At 35.7% G+C, this 21,760-nt stretch overlaps 1 protein-coding gene across 7 annotated transcripts in view; it reads right to left on the bottom strand.

The window, feature by feature from the left end:
* CSPP1 (centrosome and spindle pole associated protein 1) overlaps positions 1-21,760 on the bottom strand; it is a 189,622-nt gene that overhangs the window by 39,308 nt on the left and 128,554 nt on the right. For all 7 annotated transcript variants that reach the window (XM_073892852.1, XM_073892853.1, XM_073892856.1 and 4 more), the window contains 7 exons: positions 19,223-19,375; positions 15,831-15,943; positions 12,268-12,417; positions 11,511-11,657; positions 8,671-8,775; positions 6,667-6,733; positions 5,752-5,869 (listed from right to left, as the gene is read on the bottom strand). In XM_073892852.1, coding sequence (XP_073748953.1) covers positions 5,752-5,869; positions 6,667-6,733; positions 8,671-8,775; positions 11,511-11,657; positions 12,268-12,417; positions 15,831-15,943; positions 19,223-19,375 — 853 coding nt within the window. The remainder of the gene's footprint in view (positions 1-5,751; positions 5,870-6,666; positions 6,734-8,670; positions 8,776-11,510; positions 11,658-12,267; positions 12,418-15,830; positions 15,944-19,222; positions 19,376-21,760) is intronic.

Raw genomic sequence — 21,760 nt, 5'->3', positions numbered from 1 at the left:
ATCCCAGGGTCCTGGGATCGAGTCCCACATGGGGCTCTCTACTCCTTGGGAGTCTGCTTCTCCCTCTGCCTCTCTCTCTTTGTCTCTGTCTCTCATGAATAAATAAATAAAATCTTAAAAAAAAAAAGACAAAATAATGGAAAATAAACAAGCTGAGAAAAAAAGAGATTAAACAGGGGCGCCTGGGGGGCTCAGTCGTTAAGCCTCTGCCTTCAGCTCAGGTCATGATCCCAGGGTCCGGGGATCAAGCCCTGCATCGGGCTCTCTGCTCAGCGGGAAGCCTGCTTCTCCCTCTACCACTCCCCCATGGTCATGTCCCCTCTCTCGCTGTCTCTCTCTATGTCAAATAAATAAATAAAATCTTAAAAACAAGAGAGATAAACAACAACTGAATATCGAGGGAAGAATTTGAGAGATAAGTGATACCATAAACCAAAACAATATTAGAATAATTGGGATTCCAGAAGAGGAAAGGGAGAAAGGCAGAAGGTATACTAGAGCAAATTATAACAGAGAACATCCCTAATCTGGGAAAGGAAACAGGCATTCAAGTCCAGAACGCACAGAGAACATCCCTCAAAATCAGTTAAAAACAGGTCAACACCTCGACATATAATACTGAAACTTGCTAATCTCAGAGACAAGGAGAAATTCCTGAAAGCAGCTTGGTACAAGAGGTCCGTAACCTACAAGGACAGAAACATTAGACTCGCAGGGGACCTATCCACAGGGACCTAGCAGGCCAGAAAAGACTGCCATAATATATTCAGGGTGCTAAATGAAAAAACTATGCAGCCAAAAATACTTTATCCAGCAAGGCTGTCATTCAAAATTGAAGGAGAGATAAAAAGCTTCCAGGACAAACAGAAACTAAAAGAATTTGTGATCACTAAAAGAACTCTGGAAGAAATATTAAAAGGGATCCTTTAAGTGAAGAGTGAACCCAAAAGTAACATAGGCCAGAAAGGAACAGAGACAATAAATACAGAAACAGTGACTTTACAGGTAATACAATAGCACTAAATTCATATCTTTCAATAGTTACCCTGAATGTAAATGGGCTAAATGCCCCGATCAAAAGACACAGGCTATCAGACTAGATAAAAAAGCAAGATCCATCCATATACTGTCTGCAAGAGACCATTTTAGACCCAAAGACACCTCCAGATTGAAAGCGAGGGGGTGGAAAACCATTTATCATGCTAATGGACATCAAAAGAGAGCTAGAGTAGCAATCCTTATATCACACAAATTACATTTTAAACCAAGACTGCAATAAGAGATGAGGAAGGACACCATAACATACTTAAAGGGTCTATCCAACAAGAAGATCTAACAACTGTAAATATTTATACCCCTAACATGGGAGCAGCCAAATATATAAGCCAATTAATAACAAAATTAAAGAAACACATCGATAATAGTACAATAGTAGGGGACTTTAACACCTCAGGCACTGAAATGGACAGATCATCTAAGAAGATAAACAAGGAAACAAGGGCTTTGAATGACACACTGAACCACATGGACTTCACAGATATATTCAGAGCATTCCATCCTAAAATAAGAGAATACACATTCTTCTGGAGTCCACATGGAACATTCTCCAGAATAGATCACATACTGGGTCTCAAATCAGGTCTCCACCAGTACCAAAAGATTGGGATCATTCCCTGCATGTTTTTGGACCACAATGCTTTGAAACTAGAACTCAATCACAAGAGGAAAGTCGGAAAGAACTCAAATACATGGAGGCTAGAGAGCATCCTACTAAAGAATGAATGGATCAACCAGGAAATTAAAGAATTTTAAGAATTCATGGAAACCAATGAAAATGAAAACACAACTGGTCAAAATCGTTGGGATGCAGCCAAGGCAGTCCTAAGAGGGAATCATACAGCAACACAAGTCTTTCTCAAGAAACAGGAAAGGTCTCAAATACACAACCTAAACTTACACCTAAGGAGCTGGAGAAAGAACAGCAAATAAAGACTGAACCCAGCAGGAGAAGAGAATTAATGAAGATCTGAGCAGAAATCAATGAAATAGAAAACAAAAGAACAGTAGGACAGATCAACGAAACTAGGAGCTGGTTCTTTAAAAAAGAATAAGATCGATAAACACCTGGCCAGATTTATCAAAAAGAAAAAAGGGGGGCACCTGGGAGGCTTAGCCGGTGAAGTGTCTGCCTTCAGCTCAGGTCATGATCCCAGGGTCCTGGGATCGAGTCCTGCATCGGGCTCCCTGCTCAGCGGGGAGCCTGCTTCTCCCTCTCCCTCTGCCTGCCTCTCTGCCTATTTGTGCTCTCTATCTCTCAAATAAATAAATAAAGTCTTAAAAAAAAAAAAGGACCCAAATAAATAAAATTATCAATGAAAGAGGACAGATCATGACCAACATGAAAGCAGGTATACAAACATAAAATTATAAAACAATTATAAAAACATATTATGAGCAACTATATATCAACAAGTTATGCAATCTGGGAGAAAAGGATGCATTCCTAGAGATGTATAAACTACAAAAACTGAACCAGGAAGAAACAGAAAACCTGAACAGACCCATAACCAGCAAGAAAATTGAAGAAGTAATCAAAATCTCCCAACAAACAAGAGCCCAGGGCCGGATGACTTCACAGGGGAATTCTACTAAACATTTAAAGAAGAATTAATACCTATTCTTCTGAGGCTGTTTCAAAAAATAGAAATGGAAGGAAAACTTCCAAACTCATTTTATGAGGCCAGCATTACCTTGATCCCAAAACCAAAGTCCCCACCAAAAAGGAGAATTACAGACCAATATCTCTGATGAACATGGATGCCAAAATTCTCACCAAGATACTAGCCAGTAGGATCCAAAGGTACATTAAAAAGATCCTAGCCAATAGGATCCAATGATACATTAAAAGGATTATTCACCACAACCAAGTGGGATTTACTCCTGAGGTAGTATTTTCCTATCTCCTAGTGTGGTTACAACTGCACATCAATCATTGTGACACACTACTTTATTAAAAGAAAGGACAAGAACCATATAAACCTCCCAATGAATGCAGAAAAAGCATCTGACAAAGTACAGCATCTTTCCTTGATTAAAACTCTTCACAGGGTAGGGATAGAGGGAACATACCTCAATATCATAAAAGCCATATACAAAAAGCCCACAGCAAATGTCGTTCTCAATGGGGAAAAACTGAGAGCTTTTCCCCTAAGGTTGGGAACACGGCAGGGATGCCCACTCTCACCACTGTTGTTCAACATAGTACTAGAAGTCCTAGCCTCAGCAATCAGACAACAAAAAGAAATAAAAGGCATCCGAATCGGCAAAGAAGTAGTCAAACTCTCCACTCTTTGCAGGCGGTATGATACTCTATGTGGAAAACCCAAAAGACTCCACCCCAAAATTGCTAGAACACATACAGGACTTCAGCAAAGTGGCAGGATATAAAACGAATGCACAGAAATCAGTTCCATTCCTATACACTAACAATGAGACAGAAGACAGAGAAATTAAGGAGTTGATCCCATTTACAACTGCACCAAAACCCCTAAGATACCTAGGAATAAAACTAACCCAAGAGGCAAACGATCTGTACTCAAAAAACTATAGAACACTCATGAAAGAAACAGAGGCAGACACAAAGAAATGGAAAAACGTTCCATGCTCATAGGTTGGAAGAACAAATGTTGTTAAAATGGTTATGCTACCTCGAGCAATCTATACTTTCAATGCAATTCCTACCAAAATACCATCAACTTTTTTTCACAGAGCTGGAACAAATAATCCTAAAATTTGTATGGAACCAGAAAAGACCCCAAATAGCCAAAGGAATGTTGGAAAAGAAAACCAAAGCTGGTGGCATCACAATCCTGGACCTCAAGCTCTATTACAAAGCTGTCATCATCAAGACAGTATGGTACTGGCACAAACACAGACACTAGATCAATGGAACAGAATAGAGAACCCAGAAATGGACCCTCAACTCTATGGTCACCTAATCTTGGACGAAGCAGGAAAGAATATCCAATGGAAAAAAGACATTTTCTTCAACAAATGGTGTTGGGGAAATTGGACAGCCACATGCAGAAGACTGAAACTGGACCATTTCCTTACACGATACACAAAAGAATAGATTCAAAATGGATGAGAGACCTAAATGTGAGACAGGAACCCATCAAAATCCTAAAGAACACAGGCAGCAACTTCTGTGACCTCGGCTGCGGCAACATCTTGCTAGACACATCTCCAAAGGCAAGGGAGAGAAAGGCAAAAATTAACTATTGGGACTTCATCAAGATAAAAAGCTTTTGCACAGCAAAGGAAATAGTTGACAAAACCAAAAGACAACCAACAGAATGGAAGAAGATATTTGCAAATGATATATCAGATAATGGGCTAACATCCCAAATCGATAAAGAACTTATTAAACTCAATACCCAAAGAACAAATAATCCCATCAAGAAATGGACAGAAGACATGAACAGACATTTATCCAAAGAAGACATCCAAATGGCCAACAGAAACATGAAAAAATGCTCCACATCACTCAGCATCAGGAAAATACAAATCAAAACCACAATGAGGTACCACATCACACTAGTCAGAATGGCTAAAATTAACAAGTCAGGAAGTGACTGATATTGGTAAGGATGCGGAGAAAGGGGTACACTGTTGGTGGGAATGCAAGCTGGTGCAGCCAGCTCTGGAAAACAGTATGGAGGTTCCTCAAGAAGTTAAAAATAGAGCTACCCTGTGAGCCAGCAACTGCACTACTAGGGATTTACCCCAAAGAACAAATTTAGTGATCCAAAGGGCACCTGCACCTCAATGTTCATAGCAGCAATGTCCACAAGAGTCAAACTATGCAAAGAGCCCCGATGTCCAGTGAGAGATGAATGGATAAAGAAGATGCTATATATACACACAACGAAATACTACTCAACCATCAAAAAAAAATGAAATCTTGTCATTTGCAATGACATGGATGGAAGTGGAGGGTAATATGCTAAGCAAAATAATCAGAGAAAGACAATTATCATAAGATCTGTCATATGTGGAATTTAAGAAACAAAACAGAAGACCATAGAGGAAGAGAGGAAAAAATGAAACAAAATCAGAGAGGAAGAGAAATCATAAGAGACTCTAAATCATAGGAAACAAACTGAGCATTGCTGGAGGGGCAGGAGGTGGAGGGATAGGGTAACTGGGTGATGGCCAGTAAGCAGGGCACATGATGTAATGAGCACTGGGTATTATTTAAGACTGATGAATCACTGACCTCTACTTCTGAAACTAGTAATACATTATATGTTAATTAATTGAATTTAAATGAAAAAAATAAAGTAAAAGCATACTGGTTAAAGAAAAAGCTACTTTGCCAAAAAAGAAAAGAATGAAGTTTAGAAAAAGAAAACCTACCACATACTTTAAACACAAAGAGACTTAATAAATCATATACTATTTTGGATTAGTTGCACTGCGTCCCTCCACTAGGATATAATTATTTTGCTATATTTCTTTTGGGGGAAAAGGCTATTTCAGTATTACAATTTCACCAACAATCTCTTAAAAACTTTTCTCAAGCATGCTACTTATCTATTCTAATAAATGTGATTTTACAACAAAGACTGATTAATCCTGGTCCAAAACTGTAGAATTACTGGATCGGTTCTGATTAATGTATAATTCCTTTTCCTGAACACAAGAACAACAAAACACAAGAACAAACAAAAAACGCAAGTTGAAACTTGCCTTATATGAATTTCATCATCACTGTCCATGTGTAACAACCGCCCTTGTAGACGCCGTTCTTCACTACGAAGCTGTTTTCTCATTTCTGATAACTCCATAATTACATTTTTTTTCTCCTCTGCAAATTCACGGTAAGTAAAAAATAAGACAGGTATAAGAACAGAAGATTAAACATTAAAACATAACCAGACTTATCACAAAACTAAAATGCTCAGAGAAACATTTTTATGAAGGTTGTTGTTAATGTTTTATAAATACAGATATTTATGAATACCAGTAAGATACACATACACATTTCTGAAAATACAGGAATTGCCAGACTTAAGAAATATTCTTGGGGTAGGGAGAGTGCAACTATAAAGAGGCAGCACAAGAGAGTTCCTTTGTGGTGATGCCACACTTCTTTTTTTTTTTAAAGATTTTATTTATTTGAAAGAAAGAGAGAGATAACATGAGCAGAGGGGAGGGGCAGAGGGAGAGGGAGAAGCAGACTCCCACTGAGCAGGAAGCCTGATGTGGGGCTTGATCCCAGGACCCCGGGATCATGACCTGAGCCAAAGGCAGACTCTTAACTGACTGAGCCACCAGGCGCCCCTGATGCCACAGTTCTATACTTTGTGCAATAGTCACACAAATTATACACAATACAAATGCACAGAACCACACACAAAACACAAACACACATCAATTACTTTGTGTTAAAACTGTGAGACCTGATGGAGGTCTGTAGAGTCTAACAATGTCAATTTCCTGGTTGTTGTTCTATATAAGATAGTACCACTGAGGGAAGCTGCAGGAAGGGTACACGGGACCTCACTACGCTCTTCTGCAACATTCTGTGAGTCTACAATTATTTCAAAATAAAAAGCTTAAAAGAGAAATATTATAGGTTACAGACTTAATAGTTAACTCTACCTTCTGCACGGAGCTGGTTTCTCCTGGCAGGTACCGGAGGAGACTCTGCCCTGGATATGGAACTTTCCTGTTTAACAATCATAACAAAGATATACTCAGTATGTCTTGCCTGCTCAGAAGCTTGAAGAGAATAATTTTTTTGAAGCAACTATATGTAAAAGAAACCAGATTTCCACTATCCTACCTATACACTCACCTCCATGTCTTTTTCCTTCCCATCACAATGGAAGTGTCCTTGCTCCACCCAACGACAACCCTGTCACCTGTTCTCTGTATCTGGTAAGTGACTCCTACCTCCTCCAATCACCCTTTTTTCTTAGCTTATGCTTAAAAATCTCTTCCTTCTTGGGGCGCCTGGGAGGCTCAGTTGGTTAAGCAACTGCCTTCGGCTCAGGTCATGATCCTGGAGTCCCAGGATCGAGTCCAGCATCGGGCACCCTGCTCAGCGGGGAGTCTGCTTCTCCCTCTGACCCTCCCCCCACCGTGCTCTCTCTCTCATTCTCTCTCTCTCAAATAAAACCTTAAAAAAAAACTCTTCCTTCTTAAAAAAAAATTATCTCCTCCTTCATCACTATCTACTGTCCCTTCTCTACTTCCCTCCACAGCCATCCTCTCAAGAAGAATAGATGCAACACGGTGTCTGCTTCCTCATGCCCATTCACGCCTCACCACACAGCTACTGCCTTTGCTTCTACACCCTATCACTCCACAGCTCTCACCAAAGTCACCAGGGGATCCCCAAGTGACACATTCAATGGGCTTTTACACCCTTATTTTAATTGGCCAGTAGTAACTGATATTGCCATTCTCTATCACTTTCTCTGTCTCTATTTCCTTTCTCTGCCTCTTAAATATTTAATTCCCTGGTGTTCCATCCTCAGCCCTCTTTACTTCCCCCAAACCCATCCCAAACAACTGTACTAATCTGACAAGGAACAGTGTTAATGGCTTCCAAACAAGTCCAGAGCTCCTTCCTTAGCCACAACCCATATTTTCAACTACCCACTCTATATAAATCTCACAAGAAACTTGAAGGTTTTCACTGATGCCTACCCCCAACACACAGTGAATGCCATTATTTGTGTCTCTTAAGTATGTCTTAAATTTGTCATCCATTCTCAGTTCTTAATGTCACTGCCTTTAAGTCCTGAAAGTCTCACAGCTGGACTTGTGCAAAACCACTGTAACTTCTATGTTTATGGTCTTACCCGACCTCTAAAATACATCTCCACACCAGTGCCTGAGAGAACGTTATGTAAGACAAATATGGCCATTCTCCAACTTATGACATGTCATTCTCCTACTTAAAGTATTACAAAGCATACCATTCATTATCTATCACAGACCGACTAAATCAGAATCTCAGAGAGCGGGATTAGGATAATGTTCTAACATTTGCTTTGTCTCTTCTGGTAATTAGTCCATTTGGTATCCACTCATCTATGGGAATCAAGTCAAACTCCATACAACATCCTACTTATGTCCTGACCTCTACCTCTGCTGCCACCCTGGTCAGGCATTCTGAGGCCAGAGCAAACCATGGGGTATTCTTCTCCGTGTGTGCCACTTCCTTCCATGATTTGGCACATCTCCTCCTCCTCTTTATGGCAAATTCCTACTCATTCTTCAAGAGTCAACTCAAGGATCAACCCTTCTGGAACATTTTCCCAGCTCTGTTTTTTTGATCATAGCTGAGTCTAAAGTATAAGGGACTTCAATGGCATAATTACAGCTAGCCAGATAATATATTATCAAAGAAAAAGGCCTTCTTGAGAGGGCTGGACAAGAACCATTTGCTAAATTATAATCTGTCAAAAGAATTTAAACTTTATGGCACCAACTATTACCAGTTACAACTGATGCAACAAATAAATGCAACCATTGTATTTCAGATTTGAAAAAATGTAACATAGGTAAATATGATGAATTAAAAAAATGTCACTCAATTCCCCTCATCTAAAATAATTTAGCTAAGATTAACAAATCAAAAGAAAATGTATATACCTGAATAAAGGAACTTATAATGCTGTCAACTGAAGGAGGTCTTTGAAGTCTGTTTGCAATTTTGTTCTGAAGAGCAGGAACAACAGGAGAAGGCTGTCTCAAGCGCTGGGGGGGAAGAAAGTATACATATATATGTATGTATATATATACACATACAAACACACACATACGTATATAAACATATATAGACATACACCAACATACGTATGTACAAACACGTACATACATATACGTATGTCTACATATATATGTGCCTGTGTGCACAGACACCCCTAATAGTTACAACACCACTTAGGAAGTTCAGAAAGCTATTGCTTTTATTTAATAAGATACTTTTTACCAAAAAAAAGTGAGAAATTCAATTATGTAAGATCAAAAACATCAGTTAGGATAAACATAAATTGATTTAGATATTGTTATTAAAACCAAAGCACTCTCAGATTAGAACAAAAAAATCCAACAAACTTAAGTAAAGCAATAACATACCAAATATTAGGAAAACAACAAAAACAAAAAACAGAACTAAGGTAAACACTTGTTTTAATAATAAAAAGAAACAGGACAACACAAAAAAACAAAAACTCTTTTCTGGGAAATAATATAAATCAACCTCTAAAACCTAGATCCCTTGTCACCAAGAGCATCACCATGAGGGAATGTTCCAGATCACAACAGCATTCTACGTCTCCATAAGAGATAAAAGAGGGTTTCAGTTTCCAGTGTAATAAAGTTAATAGTTCCCAATTTCATATTAAAATCAAAATGCAAAAAACAAATTCCCAACAAAATGCAGTAATAATTATCTGGTTAAAAAAAAAAAAAAAAAACACCCAGAACAGAGTATATGTATGGATGTTAAATTGTTCATTTTGCATGGTACAAAATCAAATATCACTTTCACTGGTGACTCTGACAAAATCAGAAATATATGAGAAAATCTTTTCTTTTAAAACCACTAGATGACCACAAGCAGAATTATAACAATATAAACCTTCTAAAGGAACACAGAGGATGAAGCAAACAAAGCATACTCCACAGAGTAAGAAAACAACTATCAAGGAAGCATAAATTAAAAAAAAAAGCCAGAAATTCAATTAATATGATCAAATATATTGGGTCTGATAAAAATAGATGGATTTAGGTATCACTGTTCAAAAGACTATAATTCTCTGATTAGGGTAAAAAACTGAATTTAAAAAAAAAAAAAACATAAAACCAAATTCAACAAACCAAATATACAAGCTAAATAAAAAATGACACAAAAGTAAAAACTAAGAAAATGGACAAAAATATGTCATCAGGCATACATAAATAAAAGAAAAATTATAGCTAGCAATGATAACTGCATCACTGAGAGCAAAATACATTAAATGGAACAAAGCTGGTTTAAAACTATGGTACTTCACAACTGAACTAGAGCAGTCATAAAACTCTATATTCCTAAGAAAAGCATTTTCTCTTAAACATAATTAGAAATTGGCAGAAACAAATGTTCTTTCATTTTTAAATACTTTTACAAGAAAATATTCTCTGTGTTTTCCACTCAATTTTGCTACAAGTCTAATATGGCTCTAAAAAATAAATGCTATTAATTTAAAAAATGAATGACATTTGAATAATATTTTAAAAGGCAGAACAAATATATATCCAACTTTAAAAATGAAGGGTATTGCCTAACATTACTAGAACACTGAAAATAAATAAAGCAAACAAAAAACATAGGTGTTACTTATAAATTCTCTTTTAAATAATGTTTCAGCAGATTCTAACTGCAAACACTTATTTCTATCACCATAAAATCCTGGGGTGAGAAATCAAGTAGTGTATCTGAACCCATCAAAAATGGCTCATGCTGTCTATAGCAGGTTACCCACTGAAAAGTGTACCAAACCACATCATAAATACACTAGAAGAGCCCACTGGTTAAAAGCAGTATTTCTGTGAATGCTGCTTAGAAGAAATAATGTCTGTATAAATCTAAATTTCTGAAAACCATTTTCTTAAGTTAAATTGGGCCAAAACTATAGCACATACAGAGTTTTTCAAGATGTGTAGGCCAACTACATCTGAACTCCTAAGAATGCTTGTAAAATGCAGATTCCTGGACCACCCTCAAACTTATTAAAATCAGACACTTTGTGGATAAGACCTGAAGATGCATTTTTAACAAATCCCCAGTGATACTTACACATATAAAATTTTAAATATAGCTTTGAAATATGAGCAAGGGTGTAAACTGGAGCTTCACAGGGGCCAAGTGGCTTCCTAGAGAGAAAACCTCTTTGATCCACCACACACCTAACAGTGAATATCAATCAGTCTCAGCTATGGACTTCAAACCAGTCCATTATGAGGCACCAATTTCTTTTTTAATTTCCAATCCATCAAGGATAGAAGTGTAAAACAGTAAAAATGAATTACTAAATACATGAAAATTTTTAAAAAGACATTACACAATTTAAGTCCAACTTTTTTATCAGATCCAACACACACAGAATTACTTTGACAAATTGCTACAAAAGTTTCCAGACACTTAGTTTCCATTTTTGTACTTACTCTTATCATGAATAGCTGACCAGGTGCTACTCCACAGACCACGGGAACAAGATTAAGAATGACTAAGGTAAGTAAAGCCCTTACATTCACTGGGGGGGAAAGAGCAGCAAGCAGGATGACATGCATGCTCTGTGCAGGAAGCCCAGTGCACTGCACCCAGATGAAGTAGCAAGATGGAAGGGAGAAACAAAAGCCTCCCCTCCCCTCTCTCTCTTTTGCTCTCAAGGCCACAATGAAAGGGGTTTAAACTATGGGTTTAACTGACATTTCTGTCTAAAACGTACCTTTGTTTCTTCCCCGATTATATTTTCTCTTGCATAGTAGTGCTGAAGCTGCAGATTATGTTTTTCTTCCTCTTCTTTCTTCTTTCTTTCCGCCTCTTTTCGTCTTTCTTCAGCTAACCGAATAAGCTCTTCATTTTTTAGCCTTTGCTTTAAAATAAAGAGAAAAATACACACTCCATACATACATTCTATAGTCCATTCAAATATCTGCTGTCTTATTTGTCTGAAATAAAGAGATAAAATTGAAGATATAGATGATACAGTGTTAACAAAAAGAAGCTATTTAACAATAAAGTATTAGGCATTTTGTTTTTTTTGTTTTTTTTTTTAAAGATTTTATTTGTTTATTTGAGAGAGAGAGAATGAGAGACAGAGAGCACGAGAGGGAAGAGAGTCAGAGGGAGAAGCAGACTCCCTGCTGAGCAGGGAGCCCGATGCAGGACTCGATCCCAGGACTCCAGGATCATGACCTGAGCTGAAGGCAGTCGCTTAACCAACTGAGCCACCCAGGCGCCCCAAGTATTAGGCATTTTGTATAACATCCCAGTAAGCCTAAGCTAATTTCTGGCTTAAAAAAGTCATCATTAATCTTTTTTAACTTAGTCTTTCGCTTTAATAAAATAGTATCCAATAAATGGATATTGATCTGATATTTTCTAAATGTACTCTAGGACTGTTCTCTGTAATACCTTTCCAAGTCAAAATAAAGATTTCACTTTCAGGGTAAGTAGAAAAAGAAAGTAGGAAAAAAATGCACCTCCTCCTCTTTCTCCCTTTTCTTTTCCTGTTCCTCTTCATACTCTTGCTGAATTCGTGCTCTCTGTTCTGCAAGCCGTTTTTCTTCTTTTTCTTCTGCAATTTTTAGTCTCTCTCGCTCTGCTTCCTCTCTTTGTTTCTTTTCCTCAATCTAAAGAATTAAACCTAGTTATTACTCTGGAAAACTAATGAAAGTTAGAATACCACGTAATATTTTCTAGTATCCTATGAATTCAACATTCATACCCTCTTTTTAAGTTCCTAAATTTTTCAGTTTCCTATATTTTATTAAGGAGGCTACATGATGTAATGTTGAGATATGAGTAAAATTCCAGCTCCATCAAATACTTACTCACTGAGTGACCTTAAGAAGACATTCTTATTCAGTTTTGTCATCTGGTAAAAAGAGCTATTAATGTCTACATCTCCAAGGAGTACTTACAGAACTGAAGTGAAACAATGTATGTTAAAAAAAATAAAAATTCCTGTTTACACACATACGCAGTAAATAACTCATGATTATATTATTTTATAATGATCATTACTATTATGTCTCAAAATTCCTTGGCTTGATTAGTATCCTGAAACAACAATGTAGTATTTTAGCATTTAATCATTCCTTATGCAAGAAACCCTTCCCCAGAATGCCCTTTCTTCTTTCCTATCTACTGGTAAGTGGTAAGGTAAACAAGGATTTTAGCCACAAGGGTTCATAATTAAGTTTCATCTTGAATGCCACCTGGGGCCTACAGTGCTGACAACTCTGGAGAAATATTCTAAGGCAAGGTCTGAGATGTGAAAGGAAGAGGACCTTGAGGTATAGTCTACATCCTCCATGAATGAGGTAAGGTAGAATGACAGCAAAGGTATCGGGAATTCATGATGCTGGTTTTAAGGTTATCAATAGATTTCAGTTACTTTTAAATATGAAGTGGTTATGGATATTCATAATATTTTCACTGTTCTTGTCTACATATCCTCTAGCTTCAAGGCTGTTATATCTAGCGTTATCAATCTTTTCAACTGTAAGAACTTTACTCTTCCTACATGTCCCATGACTTTACATGCTAGGGCTTCTTCCAACACTTTTTTCAAACAACACTATTAAATAAGCACAATCCTAATATTTAGTACTAATAAGGTACCCATAATCACTTCTTCAAGTACAATACACCTAGACAAAAGGGCAATTATGATCTATACAACAAAACCTCACATTTAACACTTATTCCCCCTTCTGCCTATTCCACACACACACACACACACACACACACAATTTACAATCACAAAGTCACTTCTCCATTAAGGGTCACAATCATAAATGGATCACACACCTAAGAAATCCACAGAAATGCCATTCCAACAAAAATGCTACACAGCAGTTCGACAGAAAGAGGAAAGCTATCATCTAGGTCAGTTGTTTTCAAACTGTATAATACAAAGGTGCTTCAAGGGTCCTGCAAATATTTTATCAAACTTTACCTTACAGCTGAAAAGATTAAATTATTTCTAAAGCTGTAATTAAAAATTATATGTAAACACTCATTTGCATTACTTATCAGATTTTAACCACATGAAGACTTCTGCATTAACTTTAACAGTATAACTTTTTTATGCATACATAGAGCTAAGCCTTATTTTGCCATCTTGGTACACAGATCTGAACATTTTATAACATTTCTTTTGACATTTAAGTTTGGGGATACTTTTTGTCTGACACTTTAGTGTTGGTAGTAATAATAAATACCATTTAGATATTTTAAATTTTCTTAGAGTTTTGTGCTAGATTTTGCTTGAGAGGGAAAGAGTTTTAAGGGGCTGCTTAAAGAAAAATATGTAAGCCACCATTCGAGAGCAATCCATTCACCTAAACTTACTCTAAAACTGATATAGTCAAACTTCCCCTATTACTACTTTTTTCCAGAGGGAAAGACTCTTAGAACCCTCTAGAAATATAAGTGTGTATTGTGTATTGTACTTAAAGTCAGGAGACCTGGGTTCAATATGCTGGCTCTGCCACCGTGGGTAAGCGTCTTAGCCTGGGTTTTAGTTGCATGTCATAAAACAGAAATAGTAATACCTTCCTCGGCAAGTTTGAAGATTAATGAGATACTATATGCAAAAGTACCTTCAAAATAATAAAAGGCTATATAATTTCAAGACTGTTTTCCCCCCTGAATTCTACCCTAAACCATGCTAACACTTGTTAAGTATAATAGGAGTTACATAATTTTGACTTGCTGTCATTATGGGCAGTATACCACAGGGCATTTCAAGTTCAGTAGGTGACTCTGTGACCCTCAATCAGCTGCTACATGAGTGGCCAGTACCGTAAGGACTTCTGATGCCACTCTCTTACACTCATTATCTCTATTCATTCTGTCGATCCTTACAAAGGTCTTTCCATTTCCATCCATTTCCATTGTTGCCCGTCTAGTAAAATACCTTGCTTCCAATCTTTTAAATCCTCGAAAAATACATCTTAAAGACTAATGCCAGATCAGTCACCCTCAAGAGCATATCCATTACATCACTGCCTTATTGAAGAGTCCACAATAATTAGGATTAGAAAGAGGACATATTTGAGTAGAACATTTTTAAGAAGAATTTAAGAGTTTGGGATTAGACTGGATGGCTTTAGGTGTCAGACTAAGGAATTTGAGTATTTTCTGTAGGAAAGAAAAGCTACTACCAGTTTTTGAGTAGCGAAGCATAACATGAGAAGTCATATCAAAGGAAGACCACCCAGACCACAGGGTTAATCTGATAATGGGATATTAAGGGTGGGTGGGAAAGGGGTGTGGCGGTGAGAAGAGAAGAAATTGTGAGTCCTTCTCTTTCACCTCAGGCTCCACCCCTAGTATTCAGCACAGGAGTAGACACAGTATGGGTATTCAATAATTGTTTGCTTAATAAACGCTGGATACTCATTCAAGTGTCTTACTTTGAGCATTTCCACTATTTTTAAATGCTATTTGCTTACATGCATAAATGAGGCAAATAATTGCAAAACGTGATTACATCTGATTTTTAATAATTTATAAACTATACTGAGTCAAGAATACATCATTTGGAAAAAAACTATTGATTTTCTACTAACACATAAGCATCTAGAAATATTCATTCTATGTCTAAAAAGCAAATATTTTATTAAATCATTCAGTTTTAGAAATGTCAGCATTCTTTAACAATGATTTAATAAAGTTTAGAAAAGAGATGGACATTGGGGAGAGTATGTGCTATGGTGAGTGGGGCTGTGAATTCTGTAAGACTGATGAATCACAGACCTGTACCCCTGAAACAAATAATACAGTATATGTTAATAATAAAAAAGAAAAAAGAGTAAGACAACTGGCATGCCTAACATGTCTCCATATTCCTTTCTCAGATATAAATGAAAAATTATCATTTTAGTACTACCTATATCTGATGTAAATTAGTTATCTTAAATAACTGTGGAGGTATTTTAGAATTTATTCTTTATCCTGTGAGTAAAATCTTTTCAAGTTTAGTTTATTACAATTCTAACAAAACTTTGAAACTATGATAAAATAAGCACTTCACCTGAAAACGAAGAAAATTCTTGTATAATTCTTGCTGTTTAATCTGAAGTTCAGTTGGAGGCTCACAAAATATATTTCCCCGAGCAAAAGGAGAGCTCTGTGGTTGCATATAACCTTGAAAGAGAAATTTTGCAAAAACATACCATTACTCGATGGTTAGAAAATATAAAGGTTAAAGAATAAAGTTTGCTACTAAATCCACATTGTGAATAAACGTGCTAACTACGGAAGACCAGAGGTCAAAAATCAGAAGAGGAAGGCTGAGATTAGAATCTGAAGACCAGATGAAAAGTAACGAGTAAAGAAAAATGATGAAACAAAAATATATAGTTGAAAAATTTATATCTATATCTGAAAGACACCAAGGAAACAAAAGGTAGGAGCCTAAACAACTTTCACTGCAGCACAGACTTTAAAGTAAAATTTATATAAAGAAAAAAAGTACATTTAAGTTCTTATGTAAATACCCTTTTCTTTTTTTTTTTTTAAGATTTTATTTATTTATTTGACAGAGACAGACAGCAAGAGAGGGAACACAAGCAGGGGGAGTGGGAAAGGGAAAGCAGGCTACCCACTGAGCAGGGAGCCCGATGCAGGGCTCGATCCCAGGACTCTGGGATCACGACCTGAGCTGAAGGCAGAGGCTTAACAACTGAGCCACCCAGGTGCCCCTGTAAATACCCTTTTCTTAAGAATATGCTTAATTATATATTAAAATCTAGTATGTATACATATATTAAAAAATTTGTTTTAGAAAATCAGTAATTCCAAAAGTCTTTCCATCTATGGTTCACAATAGATTAGAAAGCCAGCTCTGAAAACACTTTTTACAAATTAGAATGATTCTTTATCACTGCAATAATTTTTATTTAAAAATTCTATTAAAGTAACAGGATATAAACATGAAGAATAAAAATATGCTATATGTTTCTATAAACAGAATTATACATTCTGGGGAAGGATTAAATGATTTCATAAAGGCAACCTGAAAAATAATTATACCCCAGGAGTCTCTCCTTAAATGCAGGAAAAATATGTTTAAATTTAAGCCTCATATAACTTTTTATATTATTTTTTAGTTACTGACTCAGTCTTTATACCATCAATCTAAAGCATATCTTTCTCTCACTCATGCCTTGCAGTTTCGCTGCCACTTAGGCCTATTTTGCCTTTGTGTTTAAGTATTAATGCTTATTTGAATAGATCAGCAGAAAATCAAATGTTATAGTGAAAAAGCAGATAAGCAAAACAAAATTAAGTTTTTAAAAATAAGATCTTTAAAAAATAAATTACAAAAATAAAATCATGGAGAAACACATGCTCTAACCTATGGAAATATATCTAGGTATCATAATAAGCTAAACACTAAGTTTAAGTCAAATTAGTATGGACTTCATAAATATGGTTCTTCATTCTAGAACCAGAAAGTAAAAGAAAAACAATGAACTTTAGGAAAGGCCTCAAACAGGTCTAATGAAGAGAAAACATGAAAGGATAATGAACTTTTAAGCACACATTGTAACATTCAATTTTCAGATATATTCAAGTTCCCTAAGGCCTTTAAAATATCAAATGCCACATATGTATGTGTATGTGTAAACACACATATACATATATAAACATACATCACACACATAAATGCTAGCACAGCAACAAATTAGGTGACTGGATGGTTTCTTGCATTCAGAAAGTCTATCTTAGGTTAATTCTTAGGGAACTTCAATACACAAAAAAAGGGGACATTTTAGCACTTCATGAGTTTGTATGACTTCTTAAACGAAAGCACCTGCCCACAATAACAGCACTAAAACCCTGGGAGTGTACAGAAAGACAACAGGCAGTAAATTCTGCTGTACATGTTCAATCATCAAGTTTGTGTGTTTTCCTTGGAAAGGGTCATAGAAACCTGATTTTTTTCCAGTGTTTTTGCTTGATAAGCAGAGCTAGATGCTTAAATCCTTATTAATATGATAAAGTTCTGGGTGAAGACAGAACTACAAACAATACCAGGTGTGGAAGAAAAAGATAGAGAAGGAGTATGTAGAACTGGGATCTCAATACAGACTACTAGAAACAAATGAAGAGAAAAATAATGATGTATCAAAAAGAAGTCAAAATTCTCTTCAATAAAATGAAAGGTGTTTTTACTGCACAATGAACTATTACAAAGAGTGGAAGCCAAATTAATAATTATATACAATAAAAAAAATTCATTTGTAGTGCTTCAAAAATGAAGACTGGATCCACTAGGTAAAAATCTACTGTGGATCAAAGTAAGAAAGCACTTCCTCGTAATTAGAGATCCAACAGTGGTACAGGCTGTCCACGGAAATGACAAGTAGCACATCTCCTAAAATGTTCAAAAAGGGCATAGGGATTAGCGCTACCATCAAAGGCGTGAAAGATGAAAGGTTGGTGATTTTAATCACAGCTCCCTATTTAATCTGCCTGTTTGGCCAGGCAGTCATATGGGTTAAAAATTTAAAAATCAATTTTGAAGACTATATGATCAGTCAGGGATATTTTGGGAGGACTTTCTAATATAAGTTCTTTAGTAGTCTAAAATCAAAACTTTAGTGGAAGTACAAAAGCAGAATTTGTAGTAAATAAATGGTTACTTCTACAGGCATCAAAATATAGTGCAAAGTGATAGATATGTCCTTTAAACTTCCTTTGATTTTAAAATATGTAACATATTTTCATATATACTTGATAAAGAAGATGACAACTTTCCCTGCCAAGTCATAAAGAAAGCTACTGAATAATTTTCTATGTATAGAACCTTTAATTAAAGGATGTTGTTTGATAGCAAATCAAAGATATTGCTTAAGAAAGGGACATCAAATTAAACTTTTAAAAAAATTAAACTTCATTTCTTTGTCCTTTGTGGTTTTACAAGACAGGGCAAATGATTAAAAATAAGCAAAAAATAAAATTAACAATTAAAATAAAAATAAAGTATAACAAATAAAAATAAGCAATTTCTTTGTACAATATATCATATCACATCTGATGCATTTTCACTAGTTCAAATAGTTATGGGTATAAGCAGCAAGAGACTATTTGTCTGTATATGTGTAAAGAGACTATGTGATTTTAAGTCCTCCCACCAGCAAAATAAAAATTTTAGCAGTAGCTAAAGCATACATAAGTTATAAAGCTGAGAAGAAACACATAGTGTTAAAAAGCAAAGTATATTTCCCTATTCGCTTTTTTTCAAAATACTTAAGAAAAGGTATTGTAAATAACATGAATAACGTGTTATGCTTTCTGACTCAGTGTAACCAAGTTCTCAAAATCACAATATGACCTTTGTCAGGCAAGAGAAGAGAAATGTTACTGAACAACTTTAGAAATGTAAACAAACAAAAGAAATAGAATGTGATTAAAAACCTGAGTTTTTATTCGTAGAATCTTCTAGGTTCTCAGCATTTGAGGTGGCTAAATTTTGGTTTAGAGATACAACAGCCCTTTTATCTTCATATGTTCTTGCATCTGGGTTATGGTAGGCATCTATATTTTGTCTGTGCATCCTATTCAAATCAGCTAAGAGGGAAAAATAAGCCATTTATTTCAACAAATACATTTTTGTAATTAGTATGTTTAATACATTTTTTAAAGTAGAGAATCAGAGAGAAAAAAATAGGACAGAGTTGGAATAATTCAATGGTATCTTGGTGCCCTGAAAATAGAAACAGAATTATTAAAACTTGTAAGATTTTCAAAAAATAACCTTATAAAATAAAATCAGTAGAGACCTTAAGAATGTTAGATCTTTGACAACCCATAAAAATTATATTCATATCTATGTTAGTTAAGAAGCTGGAATTTTTTTAATACAGAACAAACAGCAACAATTCAAAACAAGTCATAGCGAAATTTACCCAACTTCATTAGCATTCGTAATGAGAAAAATATAATCATGTAGTGCAGAGTTTTAAAATATATCTATAAACTCTTTTGATGGTCCTCCCTTAAAAGATGGAGTTCAATTCCCCTCCCTTTAAGCATAAGCCAGAGTCAGTAACTCACTTCTTCTGAACAAAATATTGCAGGATGATGCCATATGACTTCCAGGCTACTTCATAAAAGACATTATGGTTTCCACTTTGCTTTATCTACTAGATCACTTACTCTGAAGAAAGTCAGCTACTATATCATAAGGGCACTGATGGAGCCCCATGGAAAGGCCCACATGGCAAGAAACTGAAGTTTCTTGAGCCATGTGAGGGAGCCATATTGAAAATGGATTCTCCAGTTCCAGTCAAGCCTTCATATGACTATAACCCTGGCTGACATTTTGGATCCCAAACTCATCAAAGACCGTGAGACAGAAATAACCAGCTAACCCATTCACAAATTACTGACTCACAGAACCACAAGATAATGAATATTTGTTAAATTAACACATTACATATTGGGTAATCTGTCACCCAGCAATAGATACCACATACACATCACAAAAATCTGAGCACACAGAATCAGGTCAAACAACAAGTCAATATTAAAAACAGACCTGAATGACTACAGAACTCTAAAGCTGTAACAAAATAAAAAATACTTCTTCTCCATAAAACAACTGGGATAGTAAGGGACTAGCTGAAATCACAGAGAAACTGACTGCAAAAGAACTGCTAACTGCCAAGAATTGGTAAGGAAAAATTAGCTAAGTGCTCCTGCAATCATCACCAAATCCTGGGATCTATCTGGATATGGGAGGTAAATGCAAACAGAAACATGACGATAAAGTTGAGGTCATGAACTAATAGCTGCGGTCCCTAAAAAGTCACCAAATTACACAAAAAAACTCAAATGGGAAATCAATATCTCATCATCCAAAATTCACTAGAACAGCATAAAATCTCTCTATATAAGTGAGAAGTCACTATGAATAACAATATATACAGTATTCTTCCAGTTTCTATTAGAAGAGTATGGTATATCAAGCTCACTCCTTCTAAGATGAAAACCAGAGGTCTGTTACCAAACTAATGAATGCTCAGGGAAGGCAATCTCATTCTGATAATCATTTACACAACCATAAATTAAGATATAAATATCTTATAAGTAAACAAACACTATAATAAACTTCAAAATGAATAACATGTTTTACTTTACTATTGTGATTATACACAGTCCTCTCAATTAGATAAGTCAATGTATTTATATAAAAAGAAAATTGATGTCAGCAGAGTACATAATTATTTAAGACTATCAGACTAAGCAATCAAGACAAGTCCATATTGCTATTTATTGCAAAAGACTATCGATTAACTAGTTACTCCTTGTCTATCTTTCTGTGAGGTGGTAAAATAAAAGGTTTGAAATCAGCTAAATTCAAAATTTAAAAATGCACTTTAGTGAAGAGTATAATTTGCCAATTGCAAAGATGTCACTGAAAAACAGCCTTTATTTCAAATGTACACCATCATATCACCTAATATAAAATTGCTAGCATTACAGAATAATTCTACAAAGAACAGAATAACAAAAGAAAATATTACAGATTAATGAATGGGAAAATAATTCTACTCTCTGAACAATTTATCAGACCAGGACTAAATTATGTGATAGCTACAGGTAAACAATACTTAAATTTTTTTCACTCCTTACTTTATTATTTTTTTTATAAACCTAAATACTTTGAAATTAAAATTTATTTTTTAAAGATTGACTATTGATTTTAGAGAGAGGGAGAGCAAGCGTGCACGTGCATGATCAGGGAGGGGGGAGAGCGAGAGAGAAAGAGAAGCAGACTCCTGTCTGAGCGCAGAGCCCACCCTGAGGCTCGATCCCACGACCCTGATATCATGACCTGAGCCAACATCAAGAGTCAGACACTCAACTGACTACCTATCCAGGCACCCCATAAAATTAATTTTATAAGTTAGCTGTTGTTTGATGAAAGTACCAAAACATAAAGAAAATGGC

Source organism: Callorhinus ursinus, unplaced genomic scaffold (genome assembly GCF_003265705.2).
Source record: "Callorhinus ursinus isolate GAN/ISIS: 27379988/994484 unplaced genomic scaffold, GSC_fseal_2.0 scaffold5, whole genome shotgun sequence".
In the NCBI taxonomy this organism is placed as follows: Eukaryota; Metazoa; Chordata; class Mammalia; order Carnivora; family Otariidae; genus Callorhinus; species Callorhinus ursinus.
The sequence above is the reverse complement of the archived record's forward strand: the minus strand, read 5'-3'. Positions and strand labels throughout refer to the sequence as shown.